Source organism: Frieseomelitta varia, unplaced genomic scaffold, assembly GCF_011392965.1.
Source record: "Frieseomelitta varia isolate USP_RPSP 00005682 unplaced genomic scaffold, Fvar_1.2 scaffold_272, whole genome shotgun sequence".
In the NCBI taxonomy this organism is placed as follows: Eukaryota; Metazoa; Arthropoda; class Insecta; order Hymenoptera; family Apidae; genus Frieseomelitta; species Frieseomelitta varia.
Genome location: NW_025110004.1, coordinates 118,861 through 140,516, shown reverse-complemented (window position 1 = coordinate 140,516; position 21,656 = coordinate 118,861). Strand labels below are relative to the sequence as shown.

The window sequence follows — 21,656 nt, the reverse complement described above, 5'->3', positions numbered from 1 at the left end:
CTGACAATGAGACAGTCCCTAGTGACTGTTGTTCTATTCTCACCGACATACTTTCATAAACATATTTTTCTTACTGACAATAATTTACATATTAATATGTATTTCGATACATCACTTGCTATGCAGCGTCAACATATGTGTTAGATGATAAACCGCTTATCAATTCAAAATATTCATTGATTTATAGTTTCACGAAATCAACAAGACGTTCTTTATTTACGAAATTACTAGGTAAAAAAAGAAAACTCATTACATTTTTTTAAAATATGTATATTATCAATGTGTAACGAATAGTATTAATAATAAGTTTATTACTTATATAAATCTATTTCTTTGATTTATAAAGAAATATTATATGCTTTTACAAAGTTTAAATCAGTTACGTATTTAACGATTACAAAATATATGGTTTATTCTGTCACCTTTTACACGATTTTTTCTTTTTCGTTTTTAGGAAGGATCGTCTCGAAAATATTTTTCTATGAAATTTTCTATCAATTTTAATATTCTTGTTATTTTTGTATATTTTTAATTAAATTAAATATTCCAACGTTATGATGACCAAGTAATGACTCGATGCTAAAATTCAATAAAATTTTGTGTTCTTGGAAAATTGTTTACAACATTGTCACGTATAAACAATATTTTAGATGGAAACCATGGAAAATAAATCGCAAATATGTTATTCCGTATATATGTTGGACGCTACGTTGTATATTATATTCCTCAAATCATTTAACAATCATTTGATTTTCATTTGAGAATGATTATTTTAGTTTATTAAAGCAATCTTCAATCTTGGAGAGTTATGAAAAAGCGATACACGTTATTTATTTAATTAACAGACTAAATTTTTCAGTTCCATATTATTTTATTAAACCACTTTTTTTCCACTTTACGATATATAGATTTGTATCAATGGAAAAAACGCTTTTTTAGAGTTGCAGAAGAAAAAAGGAATTTATTTTATAGCATTTATCTATCTATCTATCTATATATATATATATTTTTTTTTTAAACTGATATTTCAAAATCTGTTAATATAAATTTAAGATTTAAGACGTAATCTATTTCATTATTCAAATCAATTATTTTATCAAATAACAGTTTATAAATCTTGTGCCGTTTTGGTAACAGGAGAGTATAAATGAAATTGACTTCACGTTTTCCGATTCTCCTACAATATCACGAATAGTATATAATTGCTTAAAAAATACATTATTTTGAATGTCCGATCCATGATCCAGAATTTTGCATTAGTTACATTCATTAAATTTTCATTAGTTACAAATAATATAATAGATGAAGATCTTTTTTTATGTATATGATATGTATAAAAAATTTTCTATCTAAGATCTTATACAATTAGAGTTGGGTAATATTTTGCGAAATAAATATTTTAAATATTATTTAATATCTTAGATTCTGTTCGGCTCGAACAAAATAATATTTTAAACAGGATGTAATATTTCAAATATTCTAAAACACACAAAATGAAATATTTTTATTTTAATAATATCTATCTATTTCATTTTAATAATATCTAATATCTAAAATAAAATATTTTAATCTTGTTTAAAGCATTAGGTCATCTCTTAAGTAATGTTATTTTATTGATTCTTTTACGTAAATCTTAGAATTTCTATCTTCGAGGTATTGAAGGAAGTTAAAATAAATACATATTGTAAATAATGGCAATAAAAAATATTTCTAGTAATATTTTTAAATATTTTAAATATTATAATTAATTAATTAATTAATTAAATATTTTAAATACTTTATTTGCAAAAGTTTTTCGAGAAACCGCAGTATTTATGGAAATATTTCTTGTCTTGAAATTAGTAATAATCCAAAGAAGAAAGAGTACTTAGATGCATACTATATTTTTAGAAAAATCATCCGACCAGTTTTATCATGATTTTCAATATATAGTATATAAAAGAAAATTAGAAAACTATTTATATTCATAAATGTATTGAATGTGAGTTATTATTTTTAACTATAATATTTAAATATTTCTTATTTCGGAATAAGAAAATAAATTAATATATTTCAATACTCTTTAAATAAAATAATATAAATAATTTAAATCAAATACTATTTTGAAGACTTATTGTATCAAAATATTTTATTTTCAAAGTTATACGTTTAGTTTAAAATAGATACAATTATTTAGTATTTACTATTTAAAGTAGTATTTTACTCAGCTCTGTGTAAAACTTAAGTAAATTGAATCAATGTTTTCTGGAAGTTTTTTGTTTTCGTACATGTACTACTTATCATAATGCACTTGTGTTTAGAAGATATGGTTTAATAGACTTTTTTGTACGTGCAATTACAATAAGCTTTTATGAATTCTTGCCTCAATAATTCTGATGCATGATTATATTTATAGCAATTACGAATGATGTGATTGTTTTGATATAATGTATTTGTAGTACCTTTACATTCACAAGAATTGTCTTTTGCAGCATTTTTCTTGCACGTCTAATAATATAAATCATATCTTTTTCTAGATTTACTAAATATAAAACCATCGATAAAAATTTTTATTTTTTTCCAAGTAGCAACTTACAATTCGACATCGTATATACACATGTAAATAATTTGATATAACGTGGTAACCACAGACTAATGTGAACTGATACAGACTCTCAAGGCAACTGAATTATAATATAGGAATGAACAATTTGTCGATAAGGAAGATATGTTGTGAAAGTATAGTCTAGTCGGTGAGACTAGAATGGCAGTAATTAGGGATGAACATATCTCAATGTTTTGAATAATCAAATAAATACTATGAAAATCAAAGACAATTTATCATTCAATATAATTTTATTCGTCAATACAGAATAATATTACCTTTTTAAAAAATTAGACATTGTAAAATTAGAGATAATGTGAACATAAGTAAAATTATATTCTGTTGTCATTATAAATAAGAGAGGTCTTTTTTCTTTTTTAAAGCTGTAATTACTGAAAAGAAGTCTTTTGCTATTATTATTTCTACCATGGGATTATTGTGTAATAATACCCTGGTAATTTATTCTAATCGATAAGCATATTGAGAAAAGTTTAGTATGCAGTGGATATTCAGTGCACAACCTGCAACTATGTCAGAGAGATTATTTCTATGTGCAGGATCGATTTTATTTCAACTGTGACTAGTAATTGTAATACTCTTAAAAAAATTGTAGAAAAGATTAATTAAGTTATTAGAAATGTTAAATAAATATTAATATAAAACTTCTTAAAAAAAATTTTGAAATAAGAAAATTTTTTGGCTTTTTAAACCTTAAATATAGTAATTGATATGATACTTAATATTACAATGTCAACTTTCATGTTCTATCATATATTGATAAATCATTACGATTACAGTTACAATAATTATTAAACTGGCATTATATTTTGTTCTAACACTATTCAAAGATTAATACCAATGACTTCAAAAAGTGTTATCAATCGTCCACTGGAATATAGTTTACGTTTATTTGGTGTTTGGCCAGATTCTTCTTATCCAATATTAAAAATTATTGTATGGACGATAATAATGTCAACGTTTCTAATATTTCAATACTGGTATTGTATTATACATATTAAATCGAGTCTAATTGAATTATTAGATGGACTCAGCTATACTTTATCGAATTCACTGGTATTCCTGAAATTGATTGTTATTTGGCTTCATAAACGGTAAGATATAATTTATATAATGTACGTAGTCCTTTTTTATTATTAAAGAGCAAAAAAAAAAAAAAGAAATTGTTAGATGAAACAATTATATCAAAATTTGGATAGCATTAGTATTTGACAAACGCTTAATAAAGTTAAATTTTTAATACGTTTAATTTAAAGGAAATATTATTTTGGAACAGAACGTTTTATGAAATCCTGAGGACAATATTTGAAGATTGGAATATTGGTAGTACTACCGTTCAAAATAAACAAATAATGTTGGACAAAGCAATATTATCTTCTCGCATTTCGAATTTCTTAATTGGTTATTTTGCGATTACTTTCTTTTTATATGCAGGACTTGCTCTAGCATTATTTGACGAAGAACAGATTTCATCAGATTCTAAACAAAGAAAGTTTTTAATCAGAATGGAATTTCCATTCGCAGCAACCATCTCTCCGCATTATGAAATTATACTTGCTATACAATTTATATTTGAATTTCTCATAGTTTATGGTGCAGCTACGTCAATAGCATTAATTGCAGCATTAGTAAGTAATTTTTAAAAATTGTATTGTTATTAATTAATTTTACAAAAATTTATATTTATAAATATGTTTAATTCACTTATAACAAAGAAGTAGAAGATAAAAATTTCATTTTTCCTTTCTAATCAATTTTATAATAAAAATATATTACATGTAATATATTGGTTACATCATAAATGGCACAAACAATACTTAATATATTTCAAAAAATTAGACGAATTTGTCATAGAAATGCTTTATTAAAATGACAAAACAAAATACAAAATACAAAGAAGCAACATTATTGAAATAAGTGCAACTCTGAAGATGCAAGTAAATATTATGACAAAATAATTCGATTAATTTTTAATGCTTTAAATCTACGTAAAATAAAATTAAAAATGTATAATTACAATAAAAGACGAAGACTTCTAATTAATATCAAAATTCAAATTACTTATTTTATTTGGAAATGGTTATTTTATTTATTTATTAATCCTTATTGGTTAATAGTTATTTAAATTTAAATTATGGTTAGTTTGGTCAATTATTTTAATTGGTTCTGCTATAAAATTGAAAGAAAAAAAATTATGTTTTTTTAACATATCAACATAATTAAATAATAATGTAAACATAAGTAAATAAAAATTAATGTTATTGTTAAAAATTATTTTTTTTTGCGTTATATTTATTCCTGAAATAATTAGCAATGTTGCAATGTTAGTTGGTATCCTTTTGGTATTGTAAGGTGTGCTTCATGTTAATAAATCCTGGACTAGTCACTCAGCGACCAAATATGTGTTATAAAATTGTATGTCTGTATAACGTCATTTTATATTATATATATTTTCACAATTTGATAAAAATACATACAAATTGCAGAAAATTTGTTTATAACTTTAAATTTCAAAGTTAAATTTGTTTGCATCGTATTTTACTCGTGAAGTTCTTTTTTATTATAAAGAAAACTACAACAGACTCATTTAAGTCTATCAGTAATTCAGATATATTAGGTTAAAAATAACATGTGGAAGGGAAGCACCTTTATGTGCCCTTTTATGATAGTAACACAATAGTATATTTTTTTTTTTAGCTTGTTATTAAGTCATATGATTTTGTTCTTTTTAGTGTGTTGTTTTCGGTATTGAGTAGTTTGTTTGCCAGTTGGTTAGGGTGTTGTAGTCTGCTATTATGTGTATTGGCATACTGTTTAACATATTTGATACGTAGGTCTTTGTGGAGTGATTCATTGCTGATATACCATGGTGCGATTGCTATGTTTCTAAGTGCTTTGTTTTGCGATCTGTGTATTATGTCAACATTAGATTTCTTGGCATACCCCCGTAGTTGGATATCATAGGTCCAGATGGGTATTATAGCTACTTTGTATAGTAGCATTTTGTTTAATGTTATAATGGTGATTTGTAGCCCAGTAATCAGTCCATTTTTCGTAGTTTTAGATCCACTTGTTTCTTTTTGGGTGTAACATGAGCTTCTCAAGTCATTCTCTTGTCTAGGTGCATTCCAAGGTATTTAACGTTGTTTGTGGTGGGTATACTTTCGTTATTAATTATGATTTGCGTATTTGCTACATGCCTGGTTGTAAAGATTATGTGCGTCGATTTGCTAGCATTCATTTTTATCTTCCATTTTTGAGTCCAATTTCCTATTTCGTCAAGGCCCTTCTGTGGAAATTTTGTCGTTTTATTCGGTTCACTATGGACTGCTGTGATAGCCGTGTCATCTGTGAATGTTGTAATTTTGATCTTGTACGCTGCCCTGAGAGACTCCAGCCTGTATTTTTTGTATAGTGCAACTCTAAAGTAACGTTCGTGTATTCTCTTTGACAGCCTGCGAGTATGTTAGATTTTCACGTGCTGGTCGATATTTATGTGTATATATTGTTGTATTTACTTGTTTACTTCTTAGGACAGTGGTGTTCAACCTTGTTCGTTGGAGTTCTTTGTAGACAATGCATCCTTTATAGTTTGCTGAATGTGGACCACAGCACACACGTAGGCAGACTATCCTTACTTTTTCTACACTCACTTGTGGGATGGTTGCCTGCACATTTTACACAGTAGTATGCTTTGGTGCAGTTCGTTTTGGTATAGTCATAATCTTGGCATCGTAGACACTGTGGTATTATCCTTTTCTTACGTGGTGGTTTTACTACTATCTTAGTTCCTAACAGGGGGAGAATTCGTATATTTTTTTATTGGCTCTTGGTCTACAAAGAATATTGGTAGTAGTTCTTTTGTTTTCCAGCTCCGTATGTTGCTTATGTTGCGGATTGCAAATCCCTTATCAGTTAATTCCTGTTTGATAAGGGTTGTTGGTATGGTTGAATGTAAGTTTTTAATAATTCCCTGCGTCCTGTTCGCTCTCTCTTGTTTTAGTTGGTAAGTATGGAATTCTATATTGTTTTGCTTAAAGTGTTGTACCAATTTTCGGTATGCTTCTACAGAGTGCGTATTTATTTTAATTAAGCTATTGGTAGCCGTTTTGCACATAAATTCAGTATGATTTATTTTTGTTTTTATATTGTAATTAGCATAGCTGTGTGATTTGTCACATTTTGTACGAATATTGGTGGAGTTTTTGGTTCAGTTTTAATATTTGAGGTTACCTCTTCCGTGTTTTCTATTATGTTAAGGGTATATTTATTGGTATGGGTTACATTTGGTGTTTATTTTTGTTGTTGTTGTTGTTATAGGAGAGATATTTTTTGGGTCTTTTTGGATTGTTGTCAGTTAACATTGCATTCGGTGATCCTCTTTTTGGTGGTTTTATATGGGATTATACGCCTCAAGGGCGTACTTGGTTGATTAGTGCAATTATTTTCTGAAATATTGATGGTTCCTGAGCTTTGATTACGATATTAATTTCTAACTTTATTTGGCTCCAGGAGCCTTATGTACGGCACCGCACACTGTGCCAGGCACACTCGTAAACAGACACTTTTCTAAACAGACACGTCTTATCTCTATGACAGCCTGATTGCGACTCTATTGGAAAATACTCGTGAAATTATCAAAGGAACCATGAATTGCAAATTACTCGTCTTGTTAGAAAACGTTCTTAAAATTTCATTAGCTCTTACACATGGTTTTTATGAACAGCAAAATGTTGTAGTTTTATGAACAATTAAATGTAAGGTAAATAATGTGTTATTAACACACTATATATATGAAACAAGAATAAATTCTTCAATTTAATCATTTGGCAAGAAAATCGCTTATTATACGAGAAAATATCTGTTGAATGGATCTTGATTTAGTATTGCTGATTTTTGTGCATGTCATGACGTGGAGAATATAAAAGCTCATCCCCATATTTTTTTAAATGCAATCATAAGAATACTTTATATAATTTAATAGTAATTCAGTTCATAATTATTTTATCAATCATGAAATACATAGAATGAACATAATTTGAACAATTACAAGAATAAAAGCTTAATAATGAAAAAATGTGTTATGTATAAACCAAATAATAATTTTGTTACAATGTATAAATAATTTCTGTTATTTAATTGTTAAGTTTGAGATCTATTTTTGTGCGTATGATATGAGGGTTTATGTAAATATTAAAAATATTAAAAATAGTATTCCATGTTCGTTAATTAAATTAAACGCATCTGACTCACAGACATATTTTTGTGGGCAGAAAATCATTTCTATCTTAGGACTTCTGTTTTTTAAGATAAAAAGTTCAATTAATAAAAGAATCAGAATTTTTACAAAATAATATCAGATATCTATATTCCAAATTCAACAGTTGAATGTTTGAGATTACATAGATAAAAAGGATGAATGTATGTGAATAGATGCAAGAAATTACAGATACGTAATATAGATATTAAATTGAAGTAAAATAAAAGAGGAGATAGTAATTATCTAGATACGAATAGTGAATTAACATTGAAGAAGAAAAGTAAGCAAGGATCATTAAAAATTAGAGGCATGAGAATGAGTTAGATTAAAATTTAAAAAGAAAAGAACAGCAAAGACTATGGAAGATGATAAGTTAGGGAATAAAATATCATGACAAGAGAAAGAGGAAGAAAGAAATGGAAATATTGAAAAGCAGAAAATTCTACAAGTAACTGCTGAAGAATATATTGGATTAAATAAAAGATATGAAAAAAGTGATAAGAAGAAGTTTTTACTTATCAAAAAAGATACAAAGAATAAAAACTTAAAAAAAGGCCTACGGTTTTAAAAGGCCTCAGCTAACCGACATGAAATTTTAGATATTAATCTGAATTAAACTTTGTAGTAGTAGTTGTTGAGTAACTGAAATATTTTGTGTATTTATAAATATTGGCTGTGACGTTTGCTTTTGAATAACTTAATCATAGGTAGATAAGCCAATAATAGTTTGAAAATGAATAATTTTTTTTTTAACCCCTAGAGTATCTTTCTGCAATTTGTCTCATGAGACATTCGGCGAGTTATTGTAATTTTAATGGGTAGCATGTGGGTGCTACTCCTATTGGAGTAGCACTGTTGCAGTATGTTAGGTTGATACGTTATGAATGTCGCCGAGCGTAGCAACCAAGGTTGCTATGTTTGCTGTATGTGTTGTATGTGTATTGGTAACTAGTGAAAACAAAAGACCGAGAGGAAAGAGAACGAATATGTATGATGTGAGCGTCCAAGGTGTGATGAATCTCAAGAAACGCTGTGTGCAAAGATATTAAGTATTTCTTTAAGTGATGCCGTTTCAAGCTGTTTTTCCGAATTGTTTTTCCAACAATCTGGTAGCAAATCCATGGTTGTGATTATCTACGTGAGAGAAAAATTAAGCAAAGAATGAAAAAGACACCGTTACCGGCAATTCCGTTACTAACGGGCAACGACTATTTAGTCTGGGCTATGAAAATGGAAGTAATAGTTTGCGGAAAATAATCAAGGCAATAAAAGAAAAACCGGAAGAAAACGCATTGGAAAAGACGAAAGTGTAATGGGAAACAAGGAATCAAGATGCGGTAGCATATATAAGATTGCATTTATCGGGTGAACAGACATTGCAATTCGCCACAAAGGATAACGCATGCAACCTATGGCGAAAGATAAAGAAGGCATACATGAGTGCTGCGACTATATCGCATGGGTACGTGGCTTACAATTTGTGGCGACAAAATGTATATCGCTCAGATTAGAGGTGACATCACGAGAGTTAGTATACTATACAGTGCGAAGTATAAACAACTACTACAAAGGCATTCGCGAAATATTCAAGCACAGAGAGAGAAATCACTTGAAGAGAAGTGTACGAGATTCTAAAGGTACGAGAGAAAGAGATACAAAGGAAAGACAATCGCCGCGGAGAGACGGAGATAGCTGCCTATGCCGTAAAAAAGAAGGTGCTACGCATGCGGTAAATTCGGATATATTGCGAAGAAGGCTGGTACCGAGGAAATGATAGAGAGATACGCAAGATAGAGCCGAACCACTACAAAGAAAACAAACGAAGAAGTTCCGAAATAACAAGGACGAAGGACGTCGAGCGGGGAAAATCGGTGAATATTATCGTAACGAAAGCGGAACACGATAATCAAACGCGTTTATAGTAGATAACCGTACGAAGAAAGGTAATATCCAAGATTTGTATAATGTATGGTTATTCGACAGCGGTGCGTCTAACTACATGGTTAATGACTTGAAGTGGTTTATTAATATTAAGTTTCAGGGTGGCCATTTACATCAAGCGAGAGAAAACTCGAAACTGTGTTACGAAGGCGTAGGGACGATCAAATTCAGAGTTAAAGGAAATGCGAACAGGCCCATCACTGTTTCATTGAGCGATGTATTATAATGTGCCTAAGTTGAGAGAAAACTTGTTGTCAACGACGACACTCATGTTGAAAGGTTGTAGAACCGTACAAGAAAACAACACAACAACCGATAAAGTAGGTAACGTTAATAATGGGCAAGCTTAGTGATAAACAAGTCAAATTCGTAGCTGAACCTTGCGGTAATCCAAATTTGAAATACGTATCGTATAATATAGTCCAAGCCACGAATATAGAACACAAAATATGGCATAATAGATTGGCACATGTAAATAACGAATATTTGATCAAAATGTGTGATGATAACTTAGCCGACGGTATTCAAAGAACGTGTGTTAGAAAAAACTTTACTTATGACATCTGTAACCTAGGCAAAATTAAAAGACGACCTCATAAATAGATAACAAAAATTTTGAGCAAAACATCTTTAGAATTAGTTTACTTTTAGTAAATTAGTTTTGTTTGTGGTCCGATGCCAGTTACATCATTAAACGGTTCGCGTTATATATTATAACGGTTATATATTAGTGATAGTCGACGATTATTCGGGCATGTACTTTACATATTTTCTAAATCATAAAGATGAGGCATTGAAGAACTTTATACTATTAAAAGAAAAATATGAAAATTTAATTAACAAAAAGATAAAACGCGTTAGAACTGATAATGGTCGGGAATTTGATACTGAATTCAATCAGTTTTTAGAACGTAACGGAATAACTCGTGAGAAAACAATACCATATAATTTTGAAAGTAATGGTAAGGTAGAACGATCAAATTGTACAATCCTGGAACGAGTCAGAATGTTGCTATATAGCAGTGGTCCACCAACAAAGTTTTTAGCGGAAGATGTTGCATGTGGAAGTTACGTTAGTAATGTAACACCGCGAAAAAACAAAGATAAGACTCCATACGAATTATTTTTCAACGTTAAACCTAATGTTAGTTATCTACGTATATTTGGATGCATTGCTTATTACCATATCCTGAAAGAAAAATAAACGGAATAAATTAGAACTACCCGGAAGAATGGTAGGTTATTCTCGAGAGATATCGAATTTATGACCCATTTCGTATTAGCCAGTACATTTCCTTTCTTTTAATTCTGATTTGTTGTATCTTTTTGTAAATGTGTTGTCTCCAGGTTAGCTTCAAGTCTAGATGGAGCCCTAGGTATTTTACCATTTTAATTTTTACATTGTGTAGTGTGATGTTTGTAATATTACCTTATCGGTTCGTAAAAGTGATGTGGTTGCACTTATTATGGTTTACCTTTATTATCCGTTGGTCTAGCCATATTTCTAATAATTCTAAATAATATGTGGTTTTGTAATATTTTTACTGCCTTCTGAGGGTCTTCATGTTAATATGCTTGTGTCATCTGCAAATGTACATGTTATGCTGCTTGATGTTGTAGGAATATCTGCTATATAAAGTGTAGAGTATTGGATCTAATACACTTCCTTGTGGAACGTCAGCGTTTATTTCTTGTATGTCTGAACGTGCATCTTTTACCTTTATATAAAATGTTCTATTGCTTAGGTAAGATTTTAAGTTGATTTAATTGGTAAGTTGAATCAGGAAAGTACTGCTTAATGGTTTCGAGTAATCCTGCATGCCAAATCTTGTCGAATGCTTTTTCCATATCCAAAAACAAGCATGTACTTTTTATTTTCCAGAAATATTAATTTTGTTAATTATTTTGTGGGCCTGTTCTGTTGTAGCATGTTTTTCTCTAAAGCCAAATTGGTGATTTGAAATTAGATGTTTGCTGCTGATTGTTTCCTTGATCCTAGATAGGAGTATCCTTTCCAATATTTTAAAAAATATGGGTAACAGGGAAATGGGTTTATACGAAGTAGGTTTGTGTATGTTTTTATTTGCTTTCGGTAGAATTATTATCTCGGCAAGCTTCCATGTAATTGGGAAGTAATGTAATCTAAATATGGCACTGAATATGATTGTGATGAATCTGACAGCCTTGATTGGAAGTTCTTTCATTACTTTTCCACTAATTAAGTCGAAGCGCGAAATTTTGTTAGTTTTAATTGTTGTGATCAATTTTTTTATTTCGTTTATTGTAGTTTTGCGTATAATGTTATGATGTCTCTCTCCGTCAGCGAAATCATTTGTTGTTATTAGTTCCGATATCATGTTGTTGGGTTGGAAGGTTTGATGTAGATATTGTGCGAATGCGGATGCTTGTTCTAAGGAAGTCTTTGCCCAAGAACCATCTGGTTTTCTTAGGTGTATCATCTGCAGGTATTGGCACTGTTGGGTTTTTTAGTCGTTTTGTCGCTTTTCATAATTTGTGTCCTCGCTGGGCGTTACTTTAGAAAGATATTTCTTATTAAATTCTTTATTGTTATGTTCCTGTATGATTTTTTTAACTTCTCTGGTGAGCGCATTCAGTTGTCTTTTGGTTTCCGGTGTGTTATATTTTTGCCATTGTACTTTTGCTAATCTTTTTTGTTTTATCTTTCGATCTGGATATGATAGATACGTACTTTTCCTGTCATTGGTAGCGGTGGGTAGCCAAACTGATTCTTGGATTATTTTTGTTAGGTAGTCCACTGCATATTCAATGTCTTTTGGGGCTCTTAGTGGAATGTTGCAGTTTAGTTTTTTGCTAAATGTTGTTTTAAACTTGTTCCAGTCTGTTGTGCTATTGCTTAGGATGGATGTGTTTTCTGTTTGTATTGGATTTTGCAAGTAATTTATTATTATGGGTGTGTGATCAGAGCTTAATTCCGAACTTAAGGATAGTTTGAAATGCATCCTGTTTAAGCCTTTGACTATAGCAAAATCTAAAAGGTCAGGAGTTTTTTGGCTGATGACCAATAACGTTAACTTATCTACAATTTTCAGCAGTGTTTTTTCCCTGGGTATTGTTCTTTTTAATCCTCAGTATCTATTTTTAGTGTCAAAGTCTCCCGCGACTATAAAATTATTTCCTAAGGTTTGAAAAAATTGTTCGTATTGTTTCGGTACAAGTTTATGTTTTGGAGGTGAGTAAATTGCTGAAATTTGTGTTTCTTCGTTTGAGGTTTCTATTGTTCTATTTCTATTCTATTACTGTTGTTGATTATAGGTGGTCGTATCTGGTAAAACTACGTAAGTGGTGCTTGATGCCGTTTTTAATGATGATAGCAGATCCTCTGTGTGTTTTCCCTGGTGGATGCTTCGTATCGTATATGGTGAAGTGTGGAATTTTTACATGGTTTTTATTTGTGAAACGGGTTTTCAAGATTGCTATAATGTCAATATTGTGTGTGTGGATAAATACTTTGAGTTTTTGTATTCTTTGTTGTAGCCCATTACTGTTCCATATTGCTATTTTAATTTTTCTATCTATTATTTGTTGCTATTGACAATTTTTGTTGGTAGTTTTAACGTTGTAGATATTTGTTGTGTTTGTCGCTGTAGCAGCGTGGTTTGTGCTGTTAGCATATTTGTTACGAGTTCCGTGTTTTTTATCAATTGAATTAGTAACTGTTTTAGTTCAGTAGATTCTTTTCCAGTGTGGTTATTTGTGTGAGTGATAGGCGTTTGAATTTGATGCTGTGTGTTGTTTTCAGCAGTTATCTGAGCGTACATTTTATTGCTTGCATTTAAGTGTTGTTGGTTGTGAGATGAGTTATTTAATGTTTGAGTGAATACTGATTTATATTGTAAATGGTTGTTGTTTATTTCAGTTCTTTTTCTTAAAAAGGGGAATAATTTTTGTTGTAACTGCTTCCGCACTATACAGCCTTTGTAGCTTGCAGGGTGATTTCCCTAACAGTTGCTACATTTAACGTTATCTATTCTGCCTTGGCGTGGATACAACGTTGTCAGATGGTTGCCTGCAAGTTGGTATTTTAAATAATTTATTGGTATTTATAATAATTTTTTGTGTGGCCAAGCGTTTGACAGCGATAACATTGGTCAAGGCGGTTCGAATCTTATAATAGTGTTTAATAGTTTGTCTATGTTGTATATGTCTTTGTTATTATTGTTTGGTTCGAGTTCAATGGCGAATAACGGTTGCTTAGTATCTTATTTAGTTATATCGTCTATTGTTCTAACAGTGTGGTTATGGTGTTTCAATTCTTCAGTAATTTTATTTGGGTTTATTTTTGGATGAATTTCATGGAATACTTTGAAGCTTCGGTCTGCTTTGGGTTGGTAAGTGTGGAAATCGCCTTTTTTGGATTTTAGCGCGTAAACTATTTTTCTGTTATGTTCTGACCTCTTTAACTGGATTTTTATTAGATTGTCTTTTAGTTGTTTTAAGACAAAGTTGTTGATCCTTGTTTCTGTAGCAATTCTACTAACGGTTCAATAACTTATGCTTGTATATATGTAGATAGGAGGATGTTTCTCTAATTTTGCGTTGATGATGTCGGTTGTAGTGTCGTCTACTGTCAAAACATGTGTTACTTGTAGACATTTCTTGTAGCCACGTTATTGGTTGCGATTGTGTAGGTATTTATGTGTATGTATTTATTATTTCTTTACTTGGAAGAATCTTCCTTTTTCTGTTCTGTGCTAAGTGTGTTGACAAACCTGTGTTCATTGGCATTTGTGCTGAGTGTGTTGGCAAACTTGTGCTCATTTCTGGAGTATTTTTTCTAACGTTCGTTATATCTTGAGCGATGTATTGTGTTTCCAATCTTGAGATTTTTAGCTGGATTGGTGGCATTTCTGGTTCAGTATTCATTCTGTTGCTGTCACACAGACATGAACTTACACCACTGCAGCCCAATCGGTCGCCTTGTGTTTATCGCACTTGTTGTTAGTACACTTGTACGCGTTCGTATGTATTTGTAAATCACTGTGTATACAACTCGCGAGCGGTACAAACAACGTTTTGCCTGTTCGACTGCCTAGCGAAGACTAGAAAATGAATAATAAAAAACACTAATGTAAATTTTTTTAAACTAAATAATTCCAATGAATTGAGGTCGTTGAATTTCATTTCTTGTGTCCAATTATTAATAACAAAATATAGGATTCCATTTAATTATTGATGACCTTGAAATATTATAAAAAAAAACATTAAGAAAAAGTTTTTTCAGTCTCAGCAGATCTTAAAATAGTGCAATTTTGCCTTTTTTTTTGTGAAGTCAAAAATAACAGTCCACTTTGTCGCGTAGTCGTGGTACAAATTGAGTTAGGGCAATTCTGAGACTCAAAATAAGATGAAGACTAAAAATGATAAAATTATATTGGGAGCTTCATTTTTAAGAAAAATGCATTTGAAAATCAATCGAGTGCACGTGCAATGAGCTGCTGATAATTGTCTTATACCGCCCATACTGCTGTTGGGAACAGTTCACGAGTAGCGTCTGCAGTGGATACGATGCAGTTTCTGTTGGCGAGTAACTTGCAAATTATTCACAAAATGTTCACGAGCAGTTTTACTCAGTATATACCCAGCATTAGTCTCATAAGAAATCACTAATATGACTATTTTTATATTCGTTATGATGTCAAGATTTGTTTATTATTATTACTTATTTATCAACACATTCTTAGAACAAACTAAACGTAATAATATAGATAAGAAAGTGAACATTGTTTCTAATTTTAATTGTGTTTAGGTAATTTATTAACTTAATCTACAATCATCGGTGTCATGGTAATCTACAATAATAGTTGTTCAAAATATCGAGCATTCTGTTGTACAAAAATGCATTCTTCAATTTCAATTAAATTGTGATACTACTTATAACGTATTCTGGGTGTTCCGTATATAGGATGTTCCACCTAATTTGAGCATCTTCAATATCCACATTGTTTCTAAAAACTTTATTAACGAAAGTTATATAATGCAAGAAGAATGTAGTAATAATTAACTTTTTATAGATGGAGGAGTTTCGGAGATTTCAAGGTCATCTCATCAGAGTGAATGTGATTTTTATTGTATAAAGTTAATCTTGAGCGAAATGTGGAAACACGAGTTCGAGTTTGTTTAAAATAGAATAAAAAAAAAAAAAGAACGAAAGAAAGTAAGATATAGAATGAAGGATTTGAGGTATCTATGTTCTCATATCCACAGAATATAAACAGGTTATGAATAAGGTAAATTCGAAAATCATTTAGTTTCAACATTTTTTTCCAACAGATAATTGATTGAGCTTGAACAGATAATTGAGCTTGATGTACTCAATGGTTCCTTCAAAACTTTTTCTCCTTATAATTAGTAGAATGCAATCCAACAAAAAAATCTTGAAAACCGTATGGTCAATTTTGCAACAACATTTTTAACAAATTTCCACGTATCCAAAAATGTACAATCTATTTATGATCACTATGACAAAACATTTTTTTACTTCCTGTACAAGTATACATAACAATGGGTCAAAGAAATGAATTTTTTGTCTGAAGCCTTTTCAAAAAAATTGACTTTAAAATATTTTCTAGGTGTACTTAAATTAACTTTTGGACTAGATAAATGTGAATAATCGAAGATTGTTCTATGTAGAAAAATATATATAATACAGAAATCTACATGATATACATAATAATATTTACACATATTTAATACGTACTAATGTTATATATTAATATTATATATAATATACAGTATATATATTTATACATAATAAATAATTAATAATAAATAATTTTGTTAGAAATAGAAAAAAAATTTTAATATCTATTTTATAATATTATTTAAACTTCCAATAACATCTACTTTTTTTGTTTCATTGTTATGTTTGAACGGAAACTAATATTTAATATAGAAAATAAAAAATATACTGCAAGAAAAGATCATTAAAAAATATTAAATAATTATAACAACATCTGAATTAGAAATCCAAGAAATTGTAACTGATATATGTATACATAAAGATATACTGATATACGTTTACATAAAAAATAATATAAAAGATACATATAAAATAAAAAATTATATATGTTAAAATATAGAAAGAAATATTTAATAAACAGTAAGTTAGATAATCCCGAGTGTTTGGGAATTACAGAGTGTATAAAAAGTAATTGTGAAAGCCATAATAGATCAAATGTTTTTTATTGTATCGTATTCTATTTATTATGAGGAAAGATTCAAAATTGCAACCGTTCTTTTGGAAAAAGACATTAAAGTTTTTTTAAATTTCATTAAATTTTATTAAAAATTCATTTTTGAACTTACTTTTATTGAATTTGAACTCACCATAGACACTTATATTTTGTGGTTAAGTGCAGTTAAAATAGCATTTATTGCATCATAATTGTCAGATCTACAATTATATAAGATATTTTATTTTAATCTATCTACGAAATTATTTTCTAAACTATTATTCGAAATATGTTTCGACATATTTCAAATAAAACTTATTCTGTTTTGTGCGGATTCTTATAATAATTCATTATCTGTTTCTGAGATCTCAAAGTGACATTTGTTTTTTTAAAGAGAATTGTAAGTTTTTATTAAGATGAATTCTTTGATGATCTAATATATTTCAAGATAATTCTATATTATTTGCTGTTATTCAAAACTTATGTTGAATGTTTTCAAAATTTCGCTCAAACTTCGAGTTGTTACAAAAATAGCATTCAAAGTCACATTAACGATATAAATTGTCATCATTTTTGAGTAAATAGAGGATGTTTGCTGCTACGTAAATAATATATAATATATAATATATAATATATAATATATAATATATAATATATAATATATAATATATAATATATAATATATAATATATAATATATAATATATAATATATAATATGTAATATATAAAATATACGTAAATCCTCACTTTCTATAATCACATCTAAGAAATCGTATTTATCTGTATGCTTCATTTTGGTATCAATCCAATTTGCGATTATTGTACACTCAATAAAATTATTAATATGATTAGGATTTTGGAAGTTTGTCAAGGGATTGTCACACGGTTGTACTGCATGAGATTTTCAGATCACGGACACCCAATTCATATGGCGATTTAAGAATCCACTAATAACGTTTGAGAGGGTATCTTTTAAAAATAGAGTAAATCAATGCACTGATATCTGAGCGTTTTATATTGAATACCGATGTAGTGAATACTGTCCTTGTCGTTCTTCATTTCTCATATAATATATTTTATAATATGTGTCAAATTAATAATTTTTCAACATATATAATATATTTTTTAAGTTAATACTTTTTAAAGACAATCTAGAGCTACGTCGATTAATGCATAAAAAATATATGATTCATTTAAGAAAGTAGATAAATCTAGTGGTTATCATATGTCTAGAATAAATTTTATTTCAAACATTTTTGCGAATAATAAACAGTTGTGCGTGAATGAATTTAAATGACATCTTGCACATAGGATATTATCGATAATGACGAAAGCTGTAAGGAGGTAAATCTACATGAAAAAATAGGTTGAAAGAAAAGAATGAAAGTTTTTCATTTTCGAGAAAATTAAGTTTGAAAATTTATCAAATATTTTTGAATTTACCTAATTCTAGACCCGACAGAAAAGGATAATTAACAGGAAGTTATTCTATGTGTGAAATTAGAGTAAAGAATATCATAATGCCATAAATTTTACAGTTGTACTTTATATCGAAATAGAAATTTTTCCTCTTTTCGTATGTATTAAAAAATTTTACAGAATTAAGAGTAAAATATCTTTTAGACATTTCTCAATTACATTACCTTACTTCTTTAGGTAAAATTTCAGAAGAATTCGATCTATGGAAAACCAAGTACATTTCTTTCAAGTATTTAAGTAAAATAGCGCAAAACATGTGTGTTTTTGTATTTACAAAAAAATGTTATCATCAATATGTGGTTCATTTTGAATTTTTCATCTTTTTTCTTTAAGTTCAAATAAAAAAACCGTTGCTTGTTCTTTCACCCTGTATATTCAATACCGATATAATTATAAATATTTACATATATACTACATTAATATGTATTAAAACTGATTTCATTTTTTTTATATATCATATTTGACGATGTTTGCATGACATTTTCGTCTTAAATCTAACATTAAATCATTATTATATGTACTCAATATATTATACATGTGAGATGTTATACAATACTTTTAATATCTATTCGACATTTTTTTTAAATCATTTGAAAATATTACTTTTTAGATATTACACGTTGGTAGTCAAATTGATTTATTTTGTTGTAAATTAGCAGAAATTTCTGATAATTATAAAAATGAAAAATCACAAAAACAAATAATAAACGATATGGTTAGAAGACATCAACGAATTACGGGATTATCAAAGAATATTGAGAAAACCTTCACTTACATATCGCTATGTCAATTTGTATTGAATATGTTGGTAATCTGTTTTATAAGTTTCATTTTAGCAGTCGTAAGTAAATTTTACAATTAATAATATATTCATAGAATAAAAATAGTATATTTAATTACGATTTTGATATAATTGAGTATATAAATTTTATAAATGACTTTCATTAATAATAGTCTTTACATACGGATCAAGCGATTGTATTAATAATGAAGTGTTTTCCATATTATATTGCTATTAATTGTGAAGCATTTATTTTATGTTATACTGGTGAATATCTTACTTCTAAGGTAAGAAATGGAAATGAAATAAAAGATAATATAACATAATATTTTATTGATACCGTTCTTTTTAGAGTGAAAATATTACTATATCTGTATATAATTTTCTTTGGTATGAATTGAAACCACAAAATGCTCGTATTATATTATTGATTATATTACAGTCACAAAGACAATTAGAACTTACAGCGGGCAAGTTTATGCGCCTTTCCTTAGAAGCATTTACTAATGTAAGATACTAATATTATATTATGAAATGATTATATATATATAAAATAAGGAAGTATCAACGTAATTTTATTATTTTTTATTTAAATTTTTATAATTCATTTTTTTAATAAAACGTTTATATTAATATTTTAAAATAATTATTTTATTTTTATATAATTACAATCGATTAAAATTTTTAGATGTTAAAAGCTACTGTTTCATATGTATCTGTTTTGTATGCAGTGTACTGATTTTTTGAAAAATTCTTTCGATGTTCTGCGGATACGAAAAATTTTGACAAAAAATATCATCTGTATTTGATTTGTTTGTAGAGATTTACAAATAGAAGAACTTGGACGCTACTAATGCAATAGAATCTTGATTATTTAAGTTCCTTAATATTTATTTCACGAGACAATTTCATATTAAAAACAAATATTCCAATTCCTTATACTCTTATATTTAAAGCGAATCGTAATAGTATTCATTTTTGCGAGCATGTAGAGAATTTAATTTGACGGTATTGAAAAGTTCTAAATAAAACTTGTATTATTGAAGGAAGAAAATTTTATGATTATTACGTCAAAATTTTGGATAAAGGGCATACATTTCGAAATTTCTCGGTGCTCATTGCCTTTTTAGAGGGAGTACGTAACTTAAAACGATTGAAAAGACGAATCGGATGGAAGAACTATTTCTTTTTAAATATCATTTTTTAATGTTTTTTTCAAGGTTATTGGTATTTTTTATGTAGGAAACGTGTATTTTTTCTATTCCACGTAGCTCCATTGCGTAACTCATGAAAAAATACATTCAGATATGTTTATGACCTTCAATATGTTTATGATCTTCAAATAACCTTGGACTTAAAAATTTTTTAATTAATGTGGACCTTATGTTAAACGAGATTTTAATAAAATTCCTAATTCGTCTTTCAAAAATTGTAATATTGTCCAGTGTAATATTGTCCAGTTTTCGTACCGTTGATAAAGTTGATAAGGTTTAATTATTTTATTACTTACAATTTCGCATCAAACATTTGTTTCAAGTCCATAGTCTCTACCTATTAACTGTCTAAACCATTGCGAATTCTCAATCAACCAATAATGCATATTTCTCAAGTTCAATTGATTTGTAAAAGATTTGCTTCATAAGTAAATACTATTTTTGTAAAAAGCGTTTAATCATTTTCGTATATCCCACTGACAAAAATTTAAACGGTCTTCGAAATTTCTTCCATCGAGGGCTTGATGAACAGGTAAATGAAAAAGATGAAATTTTTTAATCTGGAATACGCTTAAAACACTAACACTGGTTTCATGTGCAAGTTGTTTTAAATTAATATATGGATTTTTATGGACTTTTATGGGCGATGACATTTCTTTGGGTAACAGTTTTACGTTTTACACATTTTTTTCTGTCGACAGTACCAGTTTCACAAAATGTTTTAATGATATTTGTGTATGTAGAACACCATGAACAAATACGTTCTGGAAATATCTTTTAATAAATTGGAACAGTTTTTCTTAACTAGCGAGATTCGCCAAATCTTTTCTTGCTTTGAATAATTCAGTATGAATCATTTGTCGATAAAGCAAGAAAATAGTGAATAAATCCTTGAGAGAATTAATAGCAAACGAATTTCATACAGTAAGCGATAATGTTCGTTTACACTCTCAAGATTGTTGTCGTTTTAATCTGGAATCTCGTTTAACATAAGTTTCACATTAATTTAAAAATTTTAAAATTCAAGATCATTTGGAGGTTATATCATATGTATTTTTTCATGAGCTACTTGGTGGAATAGAAAAAAATACACGTTTCCTACATAAAAAATACCAATGACTTTGAAAAACATTAAAAAATATTTAAAAAAAAGATTTTTCCATC

The 21,656-nt window shown here is 28.6% G+C and overlaps 1 protein-coding gene across 1 annotated transcript; it reads left to right on the top strand.

Annotated features, from left to right (window-relative positions):
• Nucleotides 1-19,209: 19,209 nt before the first annotated feature.
• Nucleotides 19,210-20,017, top strand: LOC122528949 (odorant receptor 85b-like). The gene is made up of 4 exons (XM_043654611.1): nucleotides 19,210-19,338; nucleotides 19,452-19,565; nucleotides 19,631-19,786; nucleotides 19,967-20,017. The coding sequence occupies exons 1-4, from the start codon at nucleotides 19,210-19,212 to the stop codon at nucleotides 20,015-20,017; spliced, it is 450 nt and encodes a 149-aa protein (XP_043510546.1).
• The last annotated feature ends 1,639 nt before the right edge of the window (nucleotides 20,018-21,656 follow it).

What these genes read in the sequence shown, in the direction of transcription:
- LOC122528949 (XM_043654611.1), top strand. Translation starts at nt 19,210, where the DNA reads ATGGTTAGAAGACATCAACGAATTACGGGATTATCAAAGAATATTGAG. An exon ending in TAAGTTTCATTTTAGCAGTC is followed by an intron (nt 19,339 to 19,451) that starts GTAAGTAAATTT and finishes CATTAATAATAG; the next exon opens with TCTTTACATACGGATCAAGC. An exon ending in GTGAATATCTTACTTCTAAG is followed by an intron (nt 19,566 to 19,630) that starts GTAAGAAATGGA and finishes CGTTCTTTTTAG; the next exon opens with AGTGAAAATATTACTATATC.